Below are 19,316 nucleotides of genomic sequence, written 5' to 3'. Positions count from 1 at the left end.
GATATTGGACAGGGGAGTAAAAATAATGTTATTTGACACTGGAAATAGCCTGCTTTGGAATATAACAAAATTTAAACAAGGTTAGAAGAAAACATCATTTAAAAAAATCATAATATCAGCACAACAAAGTCACTAACATTTTTCCAGTACTCTGCATGATTTTACATGTATGCTGATGCACTCTTTAAAACAAAAATAAGATATTGGAGAATGCATGGTGGTCATAGCCATTTTCATATATTTTAAGAAAGGAAGCTATTCATTGCATTCACATGTCATTCTACTTCAGTCTCCAAACATGAACAAGCAGAAAAGAAGATCAATAGGAACAGTTCTGAATGGGAACTAGAGACCTTTATTTTTAAATTAGCTGATTGTTGTAAATATCCTGCGAAGCTGTTTAGCTATGCAGGATCTTGGTATAGGCCTCCTGCACCTATCTATGGTTCCTTCCTATATAATATTATGCACAAATAGGGCAACTTGGAAGATCCTGTTTGGTGATGCTAGCCGCAGACAGCATATTGCATCAGTTTCTTGCTTCACTGGCTTCCAGGAAAAATTTAAGTTGTTAACTCTGAGCTAAAAAGCTTTGTATAACTTGTTTACCAGCTACGTGAGAGATCACTTTCTCCCCACATACTATCAGAGTAGTTATGATCAGCTGAGGCATTCAAGCCAACAGTCCCCAAATTTAAATGGCTAGCTGATCTTACTGGAAATTCCTCAACTCTGGTATTTATTTCCCTTAGCAGTCTGGCAGAATCCAAGTTTGCAGACATTAAGCATACCCTGCAAAGTATGTCTCTTTTCACAGACTTCTCTCAGGTGCTGGGGCTGGGTTTGTATTTGGTGTGTTGGGGGAGAGAGTCTCTTCCATTGATTGTATTAATTTAATACATCCATGATAAGACTGTTGGTAGCTGGGGATATTTGGTAAATAAAAATATTCACTCAATAATATATGGAGATCTTTCGGAATGAAGGAGGTAGTATGGTGGGTGAATACATTAGCTTCTCACCTCTGGATGATTGGATTCAAACCAGGTCATAAATGACATGCCTTTGAAGTTTCCCTATGGTCCCTAGTGGACTCCAGTCCACATGATAAAAAAACCTCAAAGCAGTTGACAGTTCCTGAACAATGCTGGAGCAGAAAGCAATTTTCAAGTTAGAATGGAGAAATGTTGATGGCACTTTGTGTGGATAGATGCACTGTACCGGAATGACTTCATTTCCAAGCACACAAAGCTTCACACAAACAAAAAAACAGTCTGGGGCCATGCCTCTGATCTGGCAACAGCACAATGGCTGCGTTGTAGAGGATATGAGATTGATCCTGAGTTCATTAGGCTGCCAGCGGCTGGGAATATAGCAGTCACAATATGTTCAAGTTCTGGGGGAGAACCACAGTAGAAGCAGTGTCCTGTCAATTACAGCTTGAATAGGTCATTTTGACATCGAACTATAGAGAAGGTAAAAAAGTAGGATCCCAAAAGACTCCACTCCACCCCAATGACCACTCTTCTGTTAAAAGACTCATTGTGTTATTTCCTACACCCCAAATATATTTTTCTCCAATACATTCTGAATAGTCTCCACAAATGCCTGTATACAAATAGGGATTCATTTCCAAGCTGGCTTCTGAAATTGCACCCACAAAATTATACATGTAAAATCCATATTTGTATGAGCAAATTGTGTAACTATGCATCTAGCCATTCAATTTATGGTGCAAAAATGTGTGTGCAATTTTGGAGGCTTGTTTGAAAACTGAGCCCTTGTGTTATAAGAAATAAATCATCAACAAAAGAATAACCAATATCTGAAGATAGGAAAATCCTCTTTTTACACCCTACTACAGTGTAGGATTACAAATCAGCCTATGAAAAACAGCCTATGACAGATAACTTACAGTAAATGGGACAGACTAGTGTGATATAAAACAGAGGACTAGACATGCTAACGCTGCTTTTGGTTTTCCATATATTCAACCTGCATTGAAGGATTTTCCATCACCATAGGTATTAAGTTGTTAGTTCATGTAGACATGCAAGTCAAACAAATGAATGCTGCAAACACAGGATATGAATTAGTGTTAGCAGAACACAAAATGCAAACATTATTGTGCCTCCCATATTAGTGGCATGAAACATAATGTTAGGCAACAGGCTCATTATACTTCTTGTCATTTAAATTCTACTTTGGCCAGTTAAAATGATCCCAATTCAACCATTAAACTGTTTCTCACATAAGACATAATTTTTACGTATTTTCCTAAGTAATATATAACATGGCTTACAATTGTCCTGGATTGTCCGGGACAGTCTTGCCACTGACCAAGGTGTCCCGTGGTGTGGGAGCGCTGCTCTTTGGGCTCCCACACCGCGAGACTGTTCCTGCAGCACCTCTGATTGACACCCCATTCCTAAATTACATAGGCAGAGCAGGGAGCAGAATGCCAATCAGACGAGCAAGAAAAGAAAAGAGAAATAAGGGGAGAGAGGAAGACAGATATGGAGGGAGGGGGGAGAAGAAAAACAAGGTGGGGGAGAGGAGAAAGAAACAACAATGAATGAATTATCTTAATTCAATGCACAAACTAATACATCTGAGAAGACATTTTAAAATTGCACCCCCAGCCCCACCTCCCCGGAGCTCCATCTCTGCTAGGGGGAGGGTCCCAGAGCCCAGGCTCCAGCCTGAGCCCAAACATCCATACCGCAATATTACAGCCCTGCAGCCTGAGCCCTAATACACCAAGTCAGCTGACACAAGCCAGCCATGGGTATTTAATTGCAATGTAGATATATACCTACTGTTACATGCTAAAACTACAACTGCTGAAGAGGCTTCACCCGGACTCCCTAACTAGTTCATTGCCACTGGATTCTGCTAGGCCTCAAGGGCTCCCAACCCTGGGCCATGACTAGTCTCACACCTTGTAAGGCAGATATACTATATGATTTCTATAATCCTCAGAGGTACTTATGCAATTATTATTTTTATTAAGCAACTAAAGCAGTAAAGGAAAAGCATATGCTACAAGGGGTTTTAACTCCTTTCTGAAGGCATTGACTTAGATTAGGTTAGACTTGTCCAGATGGGCTTACGAAGTTGTTGTCTTCCCCTGTACGAGGATGAAAATCCTGCTCCTTAGAGGCTCGGCACTTTGGAGTGTCACAGAATCATAGAATCATGGAATATTAGGGTTGGAAGAGACCTCAGGAGGTCATCTAGTCCAATCCCCTGCTCAAAGCAGGACCAACACCAACTAAATCATCCCAGCCAAGGTTTTGTCAAGCCAGGCCTTAAAAACATCTAAGGATGGAGATTCCACCACCTCCCTAGGTAACCCATTCCACTGCTTCACCACCCTCCTAGTGAAATAGTGTTTTCTAATATCCGAACCTAGACCTCCCCCACTGAAACTTGAGACCATTGCTTCTTTGTCTGTCATCTGCCACCACTGAGAACAGCCTAGCTCCATCCTCTTTGGAACCCCCCTTCAGGTAATTGAAGGCTGCTATCAAATCCCCACTCATTCTTCTCTTCTGCAGACTAAATAACGCCAGTTCCCTCAGCCTCTCCTCGTAAGTCATGTGCCCCAGCCCTCTAATCATTTTTTTTTCATCCACTGGACTCTCTCCAATTTGTCCACATTCCTTCTGTAGTGGATGGACCAAAACTGGATGCAATACTCCAGGTGTGGCCTCACCAGTGCTGAATAGAGGGGAATAATCACTTCCCTCAATCTGCTGGCAATGCTCCTACTAATACAGCCCAATATGCCGTTGGCCTTCTTGGCAACAAGGGCATACTGCTGACTCATATCCAGCTTCTCGTCCACTGTAATCCCCAAGTCCTTTTCTGCAGAACTGCTGCTTAGCCAGTCGGCCCCCAGTCTGTAGCGGTGCATGGGGTTCTTCCTTCCTAAGTGCAGAACTCCGCACTTGTCCTTGTTGAACCTCATCAGATTTCTTTTGGCTCAATCCTCCAATTCATCTAGGTCACTCTGGACCCTATCCCTACCCTCCATCGTATCTACTTCTCCCCCCAGCTTAGTGTCATCTGCGAACTTTCTGAGGATACAATCAATCAATCAATCCCATCATCCAGATCATTAATAAAGATGTTGAACAAAACCGGTCCCAGGACTGACCCCTGTTAGTCTGCCCCTGAATTGGAAGTCCAGTGCAGCACAGGGCTTTGATCTGTACTCCACTGGCTTTGCCTGTGCTGTCTCTGCATAGAGCTTAGATGTGTGGTGAAAGCAGGACACATTGCAACAACGGGATGGAGTTTAAAGTCCCTACTCACTCAGCTAGCGGCAATTCAGCTATCATAATCAACTCTCTCCTTATAGCCTCTCTCCCATGGAGGGGCAAGAACAGTTGGGCCCATCTCCTTCTACATAGGGAGGGAGGGAGACAGTGGAATAATCCTGCTTCCCCACAACCCTGCCTGAAGAGAGAGGTGGGTTCTGATGGCTCCCTTCAGAGACAAAAACATCCCCCTGGCTCCCTTTCTCTTGTCTGTGGGGATGGGGAGGGAGGAACTTCTCTGTCTCAGGGGCTGAGGAGAGGCACTTGAAGGCTGGAACCCTCCTGCTCCTCTTACAATTCCATGGAAGGTACTCTTGCCTGTCTACCACTAGTGTTAGTACACGTCTTGGTGTGTGACTAACGTGTGTGGATGCTGGCATATATCTGGTATGCATGGGTGTGGGTGAAGACTGTTTATGATTGTGTAATGACATGCATACAGGTGCATGGCTTAGGGGGTATAAAGGGAATGAAGACTGATGCAGGAGTTTGTGGGGAGACTATCTGAAGAAAGGAAGAAAAATTGTGTGATGGAGAACGGGGAGGTGGTCACTTCACATTTTCTTTGAGGACCTATTAAAAAATGGTTAAGCTCGTGGCCCATCAAACTGGATCATCATTTCACCACTGAAATCTCAGCTCTTCTTCCCTTTTGCTTTTCCAAAGACTGAATGCAGAGGAGTAAACCAAAGCCACAAAGTCTACCCTCCTTCCTCAGGCATGGAAAAAGTCACCTTTGCAACACTTTCAGCTTTCATTGGCAAACAGTAGGCTGAAACTGCTCAAACCCAGGCCTCCATTATGATAAAAAATTTTGTTGCTAGCCTGCTGAACTGGTTCAGCTCAATGTCTTGTCAGCTTTCTCAAGGAGTAATCTTTCCTAAACTATGGAGCTTCAACACCTTCATTTGTAGTAGATGTAAAGAAGTTTTGTGACTGGCTCCACCAGTGCTCGGTACTATCCCCAGTAATCAATGCCGGGGGTGCCAAGCCTGGCAACTCCTGCTATGTCAAAGAATTGAGGCCTTCCTAGCCATTGGCAAGAGGAAACTTGTAGGTTTTTTATTTTGTATAGTTTGTTCTATGTCCAACTCTTTGTATTCTTGCAGGTATGGAGAGAAGGCAGCCCAGCATCTTTAGGAAGTGTTCAGAGTGTGGTTGGATATGTCCCTCACAGACTGATATAAATGTTCAACCTTGAGTCTGGGAAAAGAGTATGAGTATGACTGGCACAGCTATGAGACTTGCTTCCAAATGTCCTAGCAAGTTGTTAGCTCCCATCTAGCCTCTCTTGGCCTCCTCTGATGTTTCCCAGACATCTAATATAAAGTCAGCCAGCCTAGCAGACCTGGAGATTCTACATCAGTGTTGCATGTATCAGCCAGATTGGTCCCTGTCATAAATATAAAGGGAAGGGTAAACCCCTTTAAAATCCCTCCTGGCCAGAGGAAAAATCCTCTCACCTGTAAAGGGTTAAGAAGCTAAAGGTAACCTCGCTGGCACCTGATCAAAATGACCAATGAGGAGACAAGATACTTTCAAAAGCTGGGAGGAGGGAGAAAAACAAAGGGTCTGGGTCTGTCTGTGTGATGCTTTTGCCGGGGACAGAACAGGAATGGAATCTTAGAACTTAGTAAGTAATCTAGCTAGAGATGCGTTAGATTATGATTTCTTTAAATGGCTGAGAAAATAGCTGTGCTGAATAGAATGACTATTCCTGTCTGTGTGTCTTTTTTGTAACTTAAGGTTTTGCCTAGAGGGATTCTCTATGTTTTGAATCTAATTACCCTGTAAGGTATCTACCATCCTGATTTTACAGAGATGATTTCTTTACTTCTATTAAAAGTCTTCTTGTAAGAAAACTGAATGCTTTTTCATTGTTCTCAGATCCAAGGGTTTGGGTCTGTGGTCACCTATGCAAATTGGTGAGGATTTTTACCAAACCTTCCCCAGGAAGTGGGGTGCAAGGGGTGGGAGGATTTTGGGGGGAAAGATGTTTCCAAACTACGTTTTTTCAGGAACCCAGATAAAGTTTGGTGGTGGCAGTGGAAGTCCAAGGGTAAAGGGTAAAATAGTTTGTATCTTGGGGAAGTTTTAACCTAAGCTGGTAAACGTAAGCTTAGGAGGTTTTCATGCAGGTCCCCACATCTGTACCCTAGAGTTCAGAGTGGGGAACCTTGACATTCCCAAAGCCAGACCTCAACAACCCCCTGTTGGCCATCAACAGACAATTCATCAATTTCATCTTAATGTATAACGGCTCTAGAATTTTTGATGACTGAATGCACCACTCTGGTCATCAATACCAACTCCATGTCAAGTGAAGCTTTGCTTTGCCTGCTCTGCACTAATGGAACTCCACTTTTCTACTCCTGACATAAGAAGGTCCATGACTCTGCTGAGGCAATTGAAGCCACTGATGGATCAGATCTTTGACTGAAGAACAGAGCAAGAAATAATGAACAGCCTGATGTGTTCACTTAATTTGTACTGAAAAGTTTTGCACTGATGTACTGAAATTTAATCTCAGTGCCAACAATACTGTCAGCCCTTAATATTATGGGAGCATAAAATGTAATGGAATTGAGGTTTGCACCCCTATGTCTCAACTTCAACACATTTTGTGCAGTGGTGAGCTCTGATGCCATCAGCAGATCCTACAACATTTTGACACCTGAAGTGGGGAGTTCAAATGATGTCCCCATGGCCCCTTGCTTGGACCAAAACTTTGAAAGGTCTCAATTCTGCCTTCTTCCTGTTCCACTCCTCTCATGGTACTGCTCTGCTACCTACACCAATAAAGGAGAACTAACAACTTAAAATGCCTTGTTCAAAAATTTTAAGTAACACTTAACTTTCAAATGCCTGAACAGCAAATGTAACTTTTCTTGTCTCCATAGTAAACACTGGCATTTTTATCTGTTTCAATAATCAAAGTGGTGCTTTCTGTGCCTTCTTGGTTGCAAACATTTGAACTGCTTCCTGAAGGTCCACAGTCTGGGCCAGCTCATGCTCTGTTGAGATGGCTGCAAGGCCGACCAGCCTCTCCCGTGTCATTGTGGAGCGTAGATGTGTTTTTATTAACTTCAGCTTGGAGAAGCTGCGTTCTCCACTGGCAACTGTTACAGACAGTGTTAGAAGTATGCGCAGAGCAACAAAAGCATTTGGAAAGAGGGTGGTCATCTTATTTGTGCATATATATTCCAGAACAGCCTTTGGAGTTGATCCTGATGAAATGTATCTTGAAAGGGCTTTCAGTTCATCACCTAAATCACTCACATCAATATCACACATGTCATCATGTGTCAACGCTGTCTCTAGTGCCCTGCATTGCTGGTGTAGGTCTTCTTCAGGTATAGTGAGGAGTTTTGGAATATCATACAACATCCCAAATATACTGCTGTGTTCCTTTAGCTGCATGAAACGTTCTTCAACTGACTGTATTGCACAATCTAGCACCTGGTTAAAGAATTCAACTTTGAATTGTTTTTTTGGGGTCTCGTATGGGATTATCCCATGCCTCGTAATCAAAATGTCTTCTTTGGTGACTCTTGTATTCTTGAATGGGTGGGAAAATAGCTTCAGTGTGAAGTTCCTCTGCCAACTTCTGTGCACTCTTCAGAACGATCTGAAATCCCTCATCTGACCAGTAAGACTGTAGGTATGACTTTGCTTTGTCCAGTTATTCCATTGCTCCAGATATATCAAGGTCAACGCCTTGGAGTCTCTTGCTTACAACATTTATTTCAAACAGTATGTCATGCCACAACACTAAGCCACACAGAAATTTGAAGTTATCTATGTTTCTGGTGATTCCATTTCCCTCTGCCACTGTTCTCCCATGAACAGTTCCTGTCATAGCATTATCCTCCATAATGGCAACTATGGCATCATCTATCTTCCCAATTTGGTGTTCGGTAGGCTTTATCACCTCCACTCAACTTTCCCATCATGTGGGACTCAGTGGTTTCAGTGTCAGAGAGGATGTTCCCAGATGTTGCTTCAAAATTTGCCATCAATGAGCTGATGCAGAGAAAAATACATACATGCTTTGAATTACATTAAAAAATTCAGCAGCCTCACTAGAAGCTGATGCTGCATCACTGACCACCAAGTTTACTGAATGAGAACTGCATGGGACAAAAAAAGCTCAAGGGTTTAACTCTCAGATCTGTGTCTGCACTCCTCTGTTCTTTCCTCTCATGTTGGCACCATTATCGTAGCCCTGACCTCTCATGTCAGCTCTCACAATTCCCATAACTTCCAGCTTTTTAAGAAGCACATTTGTCATACCAGCTCCTGTAGTATCATCAATGTCAATAAATTCTAGAAAATACTCTTTGACAGTCGCCATTGCAGGGACATTTTCACTAGGTTCTGTTGTTGTTACAAAACGCACGATTAAAGTCATTTGTTCCGTATGGCTTATGTCAGGTGTGCAGTTCAGAATAACAGAGTAATATCTTGCTGACTTCACATCTGCCACAATCTTCTGTTTGACTTTTGTTGCCAGTAACTGTATGATCTCATTTTGAATTGTTTTTCCAAGGTAGTGGTGTGTGTACATTTCTTGAGTGGTGACTCTTCTTAGATGCTCCTGGAGTACAGCATCAAACTCAGCCATCAGCTCCACAGTTTTAAGGAAGTTTCCACTGTTTGTCACATACGGCTGATCTGAAGTGCCACGCAGTGCTAGGTTTTGGGTAGCAAGCATTCTCACAATGGCAATGAGCCTTTTCAGAACATTTCACCAGTAAAGAGACACTGATGCAATCTTCTCTTGATTCTGATCATCTATGGTGGCCTTTAACCTTAGTCTCATCTCAAGCTCTTTCCACCTATGGAATGCTCTCTGGTGATTTGCTGCCTTCGCATGGCATGCCACATTTCTAGCCAGATTTTTCCAGTCCTTTGTTCCTGTAGAACCCAATATGGCTGAAACATTAGACTGAACGAGTTTGCAACAAAATCAGTATGCAGCATTCTGAGTTTTTAAGTACAGAAGCCATGGCCTCTCCACTTTGTCATCACTGGGGATTTCACACCAGTAATGTATTGGATGGAAGCTTCTATTTTCAATGTCTTTGAGGAACATGAAGTTTTTCACTTGCTGTGACCCATGCAGTACAAGGAAGTCCCTCAGGCTACTGCTCAAGTGGGTCCACAGTCCTGGATCATCTAGACTTAAGGAACTAAACTCAGCAGCAGCTGTTTCTTTTGCCGCCACCACACTCTTCTCTGATCTACACTTTTCTTCAGGAATGTGCATGGTTACATCCATTTGAGATGGAGATATGGATGCTATGATATGGAATATCATATGGAAGATATGGAAGTCCCGGACGACTGGAAAAAGGCTAATGTAGTGCCCATCTTTAAAAAAGGGAAGGAGGAGGATCCTGGGAACTACAGACCAGTCAGCCTCACCTCAGTCCCTGGAAAAATCATGGAGCAGGTCCACAAGGAATCAATTCTGAAGCACTTACACAAGAGGAAAGTGATCAGGAACAGTCAGCATGGATTCACCAAGGGAAAGTCATGCCTGACTAATCTAATTGCCTTCTATGATGAGATAACTGGCTCTGTGGATGAAGGGAAAGCAGTGGAAGTGTTGTTCCTTGACTTTAGCAAAGCTTTTGACACTGTCTCCCACAGTATTCTTGCCAGCAAGTTAAAGAAGTATGGGCTGGATGAATGGACTATAAGGTGGATAGAAAGCTGGCTAGATTGTCGGGCTCAATGGATAGTGATCAATGGCTCCATGTCTAGTTCGCAGCCGGTATCAAGTGGAATGCTCCAAGGGGCGGTCCTCAGGCCGGTTTTGTTCAATATCTTCATTAATGATCTGGAGGATGGTGTGGATTGCACCCTCAGCAAGTTTGCGGATGACACTAAACTGGGAGGAGAGGTAGATACGCTGGAGGGTAGGGATAGGATACAGAGGGACCTAGACAAACTGGAGGATTGGGCCAAAAGAAATCTGATGAGGTTCAACAAGGACAAGTGCAGAGTCCTGCACTTGGGACAGAAGAATCCAATGCACCGCTACAGACTAGGGACCGAATGGCTAGGCAGCAGTTCTGCAGAAAAGGACCTAGGGGTTACAGTGGACGAGAAGCTGGATATGAGTCAACAGTGTGCCCTTGTTGCCAAGAAGACCAATGGCATTTTGGGCTGTACAAGTAGGGGCATTGCCAGCAGATCGAGGGACGTGATCGTTCCCCTCTATTCGACACTGGTGAGGCCTCATCTGGAGTACTGTGTCCAGTTTTGGGCCCCACACTACAAGAAGGATGTGGAAAAATTGGAAAGAGTCCAGCGGAGGGCAACAAAAATGATTAGGGGACTGGAACACATGACTTATGAGGAGAGTCTGAGGGAACTGGGGATGTTTAGTCTACGGAAGAGAAGAATGAGGTGGGATTTGATAGCTGATTTCAACTACCTGAAAGGGGGTTCCAAAGAGGATGGCTCTAGACTGTTCTCAGTGGTAGCTGATGACAGAACAAGGGAGTAATGGTCTCAAGTTGCAGTGGGGGAGGTTTAGGTTGGATATTAGGAAAAACTTTTTCACTAGGAGGGTGGTGAAACACTGGAATGCGTTACCTAGGGAGGTGGTGGAATCTCCTTCCTTAGAAGTTTTTAAGGTCAGGCTTGACAAAGCCCTGGCTGGGATGATTTAATTGGGGATCGGTCCTTTTGAGCAGGGGGTTGGACTAGATGACCTCCTGAGGTCCCTTCCAACCCTGATATTCTATGATTCTATGATTCTATGCTGCAGTAGCTGCCAGGTCACCTGCACTCTAATTGGAAGATCAGTCATCTCCTCACCACTCACATCCTCACTGGGGCCGGAAGGCTCAACGTGAACATTTGTGCCTGTATATCTCAGGAGAGCGCCTTCCTGCTTAGATAGAAAAGCTTCCTTTGCTTTCTTTCTTTTTCTGAATGCTGCCCCAGAGGCGCGTTTTCCTCTTTCACTCATGAGTGCTGTTCTGTGTCAGCTATAGTGGCTCTCAACACACAGCTGAAGGGGACAAATACGCAGGCTGGTAGAAGGGCCTGAGTAAGGGAAGATATCAGCTTCTTAAGGGCCTAACTGGTTCCTACTACTTCAGTTGACTGCCTGTTCGCCTCAAGTGGATTCAGAGAAGCAGCAGGAAAGAAAGAAGCTCCCTGAGATGCTGGTGTTAATCAGTCCAGGTTCCTGAGGGTGCTAGAGAGGTACATAAGAGGCTCCTCCTCCTCTCTCTCCCTGCAGCTCCTGCTGCTTTCTGTTATTCCCTCTCACCTTTTCTCCTGCCTGCCTGTTATGTCTCTTGTGCCCTCCTTCCTCCAGCACAGCACTCCACCATCTCTGTGCATCTAGAGCAGAGAGAATACATATGCACCAGCAGCAGACAGAATTTTTTACACTCTGGGTCCTAGTGGTGCCCCCCACATAGTCTGGCATCTCAGTTCGCCTGATGGTAAGGCCAGCCCTGGCAGATCCTGTACAATTGGCCTCAGAGAAGCAGGTGTCTATGAATGCTTCAGATACCTTCACATATTTGTCCAGTGATCTTGTAAACTGTGAACTCTTCCCTTGAGCTCGGTTAATACGTGCCTAGGTTGCATATAGGAACATAATGATGAGTAGTGATTAGTATCTTGGGAGAATTCATAATTATTTATATTGTAATTGTATTGTTTGATGGGCTCATATAAAAACAAACTACCTCATTCAGACTGAAGAAACTTTTTATCATAAAATGTATGAGTCATATTTATTTGTCACTTGTACATATAACTCAGATGAACTACATGTGTATCAAATATGATTTGCATATGTTTAACACATATTATTATCCAGTAAGCTACATATGAAATGTGCGTGATCCACAGTAAGGTCATCGGATCTGCAAACTCCATGTATATAAATATGTGATTAAAGTAACCCAAACCATACCTTTCATATATAAAAATATGAACATCAGCCTTTGAATCTTTTGTGAAACACATGGAAAAATGCAGCTATTAATCTGCATGATAAGGGATTTTTGAAAAATTTCAGATAGCTGTTAAAATGTAATATGCTAGTTTTGATTATTAGACAGAAACAATGGCTGAAGAACACACAGAGGACAACAGGTGGGGGATGTTGTAAGCTACGATTGTACTCTCTCAATCTCAGGCTGACTGTGGCGTGGATTGTCCTCTGCAATAGTTTACAGCAGCTTGAGTGGTGTTCTAATTTATACTGATTGCCAAGAAGTTATTTTAACAGTTGGGGACTACTGGAACAAAGCACCTCCCTTCCCTAGGCCGTGTTCCCTATCACAGCCACAGGTCGGGGGAGTGGTGTAGGAGCAGGTCTACTGGCTCTGCTTCACCAGAGAACCCCTCTGCTCTGGTCTGATTCTCCCACAGCTAACTGCAGCAGCTGTAATGTTGCTTTGTAAGGATGAATAGCACAAAGCAATCCAAATGTGGGGGGAAATCTGGGCCAATATATCATATAATGAGGAAACATGTATCTCCTATACCACCAGTCATTAATGTAATGATGAAGATTTAGTAGTCTTGTAAACACAGTGGGTCAGATTCATGGTATGCTGTGGCTGCTTTTGATAATTCAACAATGCCAGACAGGTGTAAACCAGACTTTTAGTCAGTTAAACTAAAGATACAGCTACTCTGTATCACCCAAGCAGCATAAGCAGCCAGAACATATGAGGGAATGTGGCCCAGTATATTTTGGCATTGTGTTTTCTGGATCCAGTGTGGTATTCCATGCATATTACTGACTTAGGTCTATTTGCCCACAATTAAAACTTAACATTTCTAAATGATCCTCAAAATGTTGATGTGCAGTAGGTATCATTATACACATTTTACAGAAAGATAAAATGAAGTACAAAGATTTTGCTACTAAGAAAGAAAGTAGAGAAGATGTACATATGGTGAAAGCAGGGGGAAAAATGATGCCCAAATGTAAATTTTTAAAAACACATGAACTCTGGGACTCCATGTCTTTGTTCCAAAAATTGTGGGTCCCAAAATATGTGGGCCAAAATTTTCAAATTCGGGTTCTTTGGATTAGGTGCCTATATTTTCATTTGGGCACTTAAATAAATGTCCTGGTTTTCTGAGATGCTGGATATCCAGAGCTCCCATTAAAGTCAATGGGAAATGTCGGGGATTTTAAGTGCTTACATATGGATATAGGTGTCCAGTTTTAAGCATGCCAGTTTGAAAATTTTGGCTGTGGATTTTGCAATGAATTATTGTGTTCCTCCTGTGCAGCAGGAGGTTTTGACCCAGGAAAGCATCTCTAATCAGGAAGGGCACATAAGCATTTGTTTAAATATGTGCTTAAGTCTCATTGATTTCAACAGAACTTAAGCAAATGCTTAAGTGCTTTCCTGAATAGAGGTGGATTTAAGAACAGGTTTAGAGGCTTTCCAAAATCAGGGCCTAATATAAGAATCTAATTTTTTAAAAGCAGTATACTAAATAGGTCCACTATATAACCCATCACATCCTTAAAAACAACAATAAAAGCAGCTGAACATCATCCTACATGCAAGAAAATTAAACTGAGAATAGAATCCAGGATTCTTGACTGAGTTCTGCACTCTAACTAGTAAATCACAAAAATACATATTGTTAATCCATTTTAATTTTCAGTGTATCCTATTTCTATTTCCAGGTTTGATATCCAATTTGCAGTTCCACATAGCACAAAGTTTGCATTGCAAATGCCACATAATGAATAGAACATCTGGGCTCCCTGAAATATGGAGTCACCCGATAATTGCCAAGTAGTTATTAATCTACTCTTTTTTCTATTTACTTGCAAGAACTACAGTAAATAACAAAACTATGCCCCCCGATTTTTTATTGGTAGGTGGTACCAATTAAAAAATAAAAATAAAATTTGACACTTAAATTACTGTAGGCCTCTGTGATGGGGTGTCTGCCCCACACAAGATTGGAAGGGGTTAAGATGGCCTGGGAGGCCAATTAACTCCACAGGCTACACCTGGAGGGGGAGCCAGGGAGCAGGAACATGATTGCAAGCAGGATCAGCTGTAGGGTTGCCAATTTTCTAATCGCACAAAACCGAATGCCCTTGCTCGCCCCTGCCCCGCCCCTTCCCTGAGGCCCTGTCCCTGCCCTGTCCCTTCTCCAAAGCCCTGCCCCCCACTCACTCCATTCCCCGCTCCCTTCATCACTTGCTCTCCACCACCCACACTCACTTTCACCGGGCTGGGGCAGGGGGTTGGGGTGAAGGAGAGAGTGAGTGCTCTGGCTGGAGGTGTGGGTTCCAGGGTGGGGCCAGAAATTAGGGGTTCAGGGTATGGGGGGAGAGGATTGGGGTGCGGGAGGGGGCGAGGGCTCTGGCTGGGGGTGAAATTTCTGTTTTTTGGTGTTTTTTCTTAATTAGAGAATTACATTAAAAAAAAGATTAAGGTTGCAAAGTCAATCACTCAAAAGTTAGTGAGGGCTGAGAGAGTAAAGCCCAGAACTGCTGGGTTCAGTGTCCCTGGACTGGGACCCGGAGTACTGGGCAGGCCAGAGTTCCCCTACCAGCACTGGGGAAGAGGCACCATCAGGGCAGTGCCGGAGAAGACAGCCTGAGATGTTTTGCATGGAAGGACTTTGAGTAAATCTCTATGTGAGAGGCTGTCCTGGGAAGCTCTCATTGCTAGTGGCGCCTCCCCCTGGCTGTCCTGGGGATTAGCTCTGCCAGGCATCAGACCCCTATTTGATGGTGTCTTCACACATCCTATCTCACTCTGCGGCCCCTCTCACTCCAGGAACTGCAGCCTCCTCTTCGTGACACTCTTCCAGCCAGGTCACTACATAGTTTTCTGTTCTGAGTCATCAGTAGGGTTCAGACCTTTAGATCCACAGCACAGACTTTTACCACTTGAGCTAACATAGTAACTGGTAGCAGCACTAGAGTGTTATCCTCCATGTGGATTAGGCACATACTTTGCCAGTGCTTTCACAGCGCAGTAATACCAGTGATTTGCTCAAAGCAGAATAATGTAGAAACTCAGGACTCCTAGGTTCAATACCTGGTTCTGTAGGGAAGCGTGCTGTAGTGGTCACAGAACAGACCCTTATGTCCCTGGCCTGTCTCTGTTCCCCTCTGCTCCACCTTGGCTCCTGTCCCACATGCCTTTTGCTACTTCTCACCCTCTGGCTTCTGCAACACCCCTCTCTCCTTATCTTCCTCCCAATTTCTCACCCCTCTGCATTCCTCCTTCTCCTTACTGTCTTATAATGTAAATGGTCAGGCAACCTAAACTATAGGTGAGGCTACCAGCTCCATCTTTTAAAACAAACACACACTAATTAAGACAGCATACAATGGCCATGTAAAAGGTAGAAGGGGAATTCAAAAATGCTCAGAAGGAATTTATAGGATATAAGGCTGGTACTGAAACCAAATGCACAGGCAAGTAGGAATATTTTTAAACAATAAATATTTTAAAAAATGAGCATCTTCACCCAAAGAGCACAGTATAGTTCAGATCTGACCAGTAATGCCCTTTTTATTCACGTCCTAAACCACTCTTGAAGGCAGACTGCTGAATTCTATGGTTTAATGATAAGGAAAAACATCCTCTAGACTGAGATCAAGATGAATCAAGTCAACTCATTTAACTTGAGATTTGATTTGATTTCATCCTATAGTTTTGAAGGTGTAAGTTCACAAAGACTAGCAGGTATTCCTTCCTATTTGGGTGAACCTTAAGTTTAATGTTTCACTTCATATCTAAAAGTAAGAATACGTAAGGCTGTACATATCAATTTGGAAAAAAAAAAGATTGACACCTCTGTGATTAACAAAAATCCCTTCCTCACTGCCCAAGGCACACAAACATATCCCCAATTTAACCCATGATGCACTGGGACATAAGAATTTAAAATGCTGTCTTGTCAATATTTATAACCTACTTTTTTAGTTCAATAAAAGGAAAGTCAGAAGACTTTATTGAATATATGGAGATGAATGCCATACCTTTCCTCAACTAAAACCTCCTTCAGCTGCTGGTGCGGCTTTGTGCCTTCCATTTCTCGGATGCTTACTGCATAGATCTTTGTTGTATAGTCAATAGCCTTTTCTCTTGCAACATCACTGTCATAACCTTAAATAATGTGAAAGATAAAATGACACCTGTGTAGTTTGTTTTCAGTTTTGTATTGGAGAAATAAGAAATAGAAAGATTTGCAACAACAGAAGCAGTCTAAGGTCCTGATCCTACAAAGACTTACACATAGTTAACTTTAAGCACATACTTAACTTTAAGCATGAGGAGTCCCATTGAACTCAATGGGATTCCTCACATGCTTAAAGTTAAGAATGTATGTGAGTCTTTGTGAGATCAGGACTAAATTTAATATGTATTTTTCATATTCTGCTTTTACCTCCATCCTCTTCTGCATCTGTATCTGACTCCTCACTGTCAACCAGTTTACTCTCTTGGATGCCCACAAACTCCCTAGTCCAGATCATCAAAGCAGTATCTGCACCACCTACAGTCAGTAGCACAGAATCATTATGTAACCATCGAACGTTGGTTACATGGGCACTATGACCCACATACTTCTTGAACTTAGCACGTTGCCCCTGCAATATAAAGAATACATGTTATCACTTAAACTATTCATTTTTCACATTTTCCTACAGAAATCTTCCCCACTACCATTTCCAGCATGGCTTCTAATCTGATGAGTAAATACTATTTATTACCTTTACAGGATATGAAAAAAGCTTCACAAAACCAAAGTCATCTCCTGTAGCTAACAGTGAACCATCTTTTGTAAGAGTAGCTGCATTTACAACAGTGACATCACTATGCATGGGCCAGATTCCTTCACAAGTAGGTCCAAGAACACATGTCCAGGTATCCCATTCAATCTTCTCTATCTGGAAACAAAAATTCCCAAAACAAAGTATCTTGACAAATGTCTAATACACTGCTTTAGTTGTTACATTTTTCTCTTGAACTGTGATACTAACAAACAGATCAACTTGCATATGGGCTTGGCCAAAATGATTTTTTCTTTTTGTTAGCTTACAGAGTGTTTATTTCCAGTTGATTAATGCTAAATATCATTTATGTCCTTTATTAAAACTGCTATACTACAAGGCAGAGTTCCTGGAATTTTACTTTTTTGCTATACATTTTTTATTCTCCAGGGAGAGATCATTGGTCATTATCATTTGGATTTAAACTGTTTAGAGATTTTCAGAGGTGATGAATATTGGCAGCTCTCATTAAGAGTTGCAGGTGTTCAGCATCCCTTAAAATGAGGCCACATATTTTTAAAAGTAGCTTCCTAAATTGCACTTAAATTGCCTGCACACAGATTAAATACAAAAGAAGTGATTGTTCATGCAAAGAGATTATGTGGAATAACTTGTCTGAAATGCACAAATATATATTTGCACATAAATCCTTCTTCTAAAAGAACAAATGGATGCACCTGCAGATATTGCAGGTGATGGAAAATTTGGTGTTGTCTCTTCTGCACTCACGTAGTTTCATTCTGAGATTTATTGTGAGAATTTTAGTAAATCTGTACTTTTTAATCTATTTTTCAATTTATTTCAATGAGAGAGAAAAGTTAGTTCAATGCCAAGTACTTTTGAAAATCTCACCCACAATATTTACAATATGTGATCAGATCTGAATTAAGTGCTTATCTGAAATGGTTCTAATTTTGAAATACTAATGTTTGTTAAGTGCTTAGAGCAGGGATCGGCAACCTTTGGCATGTGGCCCGCCAGGGTAAGCCCCTTGGCGGGCCGGGACAGTTTGTTTACATGCCACGTTCACAGGTTTGGCCGATCGCAGCTCCCACTGGCCACGGTTCGCCGTTCCAGACCAACGAGGGCTGTGGGAAGCGGCGGCCAGCACATCCCTTGGCCTGCACTGCTTCCCGCAGCCCCCATTGGCCTGGAGCGGTGAACCACAGCCAGTGGGAGCTGCAATTGGCTGAACCTGCTGACACGGCAGATAAACAAACCGGCCCGGCCCACCAGGGGGCTTACCCTGGCGGGCCACATGCCAAAGGTTGCCGATCCCTGGCTTAGAGTAATGTAGCTGTTATGAAAGGTATGATACTGAGTGATTAAGCAGTTCTAATTATATCCATTATAAGGATTAACTTTTGTATATGTAACATTTGTATGTTATAATACTTACAAAGGTCTACTTCACAGGGCTGTTGTGAAGATTCACTAATGTCTGTGAAGCACTTTGTAAACTTGAAAGCGTGGTAGCATAGGGGAAGGTATATGAAGAAGACATACCATTTAAATAAGTAATACACTAATTTTCAGCAATATCATATAACAACATTCACAATGTAAAACCTTCAAGTTAGTACTGAGTGAAGTATTCAGAAAATGTAATTAGTATGATCCATACCTCAGCAGCTCTTATAATATGTCTTTTTCCTCTTGGTGCTTCAAAAAATAGCTGTTCTTTGGCACCAGAATTGACTTGCAATAACTTTCCTGTACGTGAAATACGAGTTTATTATTTATTTTATACATGATTTGGAATATTATGAAGTGCCTTTTTTATTGAGTGATGAGGTGTTATGAAAAACTTGAATGCACATCCTACATAGGTATTTGTGACAAAATGATAAGAATGACCTACAGAGCACTAATATAAATACAGTCCAATTCAGTTTCTAAAAATGGTTGTTTAGATACTACTCACAAACAGCAGAGTACGGGCCAAATGACACATGGTGCTGAGTAGCCTCAGAGGTGCTTAGCACTTTGCTGGATCAAGTCCTAAATGTGAGACTTCATATAAGAACCTTGCAAAACTCTATTCACCCAATGTAAGTAATACTTTATTAGTGTTTTCATTATCATGGTAAATGAAGATGAACAGATGTAATTTTCATGATTATTTTACAGATGGCTGTACAGTGATTTAAAAAAAGTTATAAATCTCTCTCTCTCTCAATTAG

General features: G+C 42.3%; 1 protein-coding gene across 2 annotated transcripts in view; it reads right to left on the bottom strand.

Annotated features, from left to right (window-relative positions):
* The window catches only part of EML6 (EMAP like 6), a 340,990-nt gene that overhangs the window by 55,418 nt on the left and 266,256 nt on the right, over positions 1–19,316 (bottom strand). For both annotated transcript variants that reach the window (XM_074949464.1, XM_074949465.1), the window contains 4 exons: positions 18,758–18,846; positions 17,074–17,250; positions 16,749–16,950; positions 16,342–16,468 (listed from right to left, as the gene is read on the bottom strand). In XM_074949464.1, coding sequence (XP_074805565.1) covers positions 16,342–16,468; positions 16,749–16,950; positions 17,074–17,250; positions 18,758–18,846 — 595 coding nt within the window. The remainder of the gene's footprint in view (positions 1–16,341; positions 16,469–16,748; positions 16,951–17,073; positions 17,251–18,757; positions 18,847–19,316) is intronic.

This window comes from Natator depressus, chromosome 3, assembly GCF_965152275.1.
Source record: "Natator depressus isolate rNatDep1 chromosome 3, rNatDep2.hap1, whole genome shotgun sequence".
Classification (NCBI taxonomy): Eukaryota; Metazoa; Chordata; order Testudines; family Cheloniidae; genus Natator; species Natator depressus.
The sequence above is the reverse complement of the archived record's forward strand: the minus strand, read 5'-3'. Positions and strand labels throughout refer to the sequence as shown.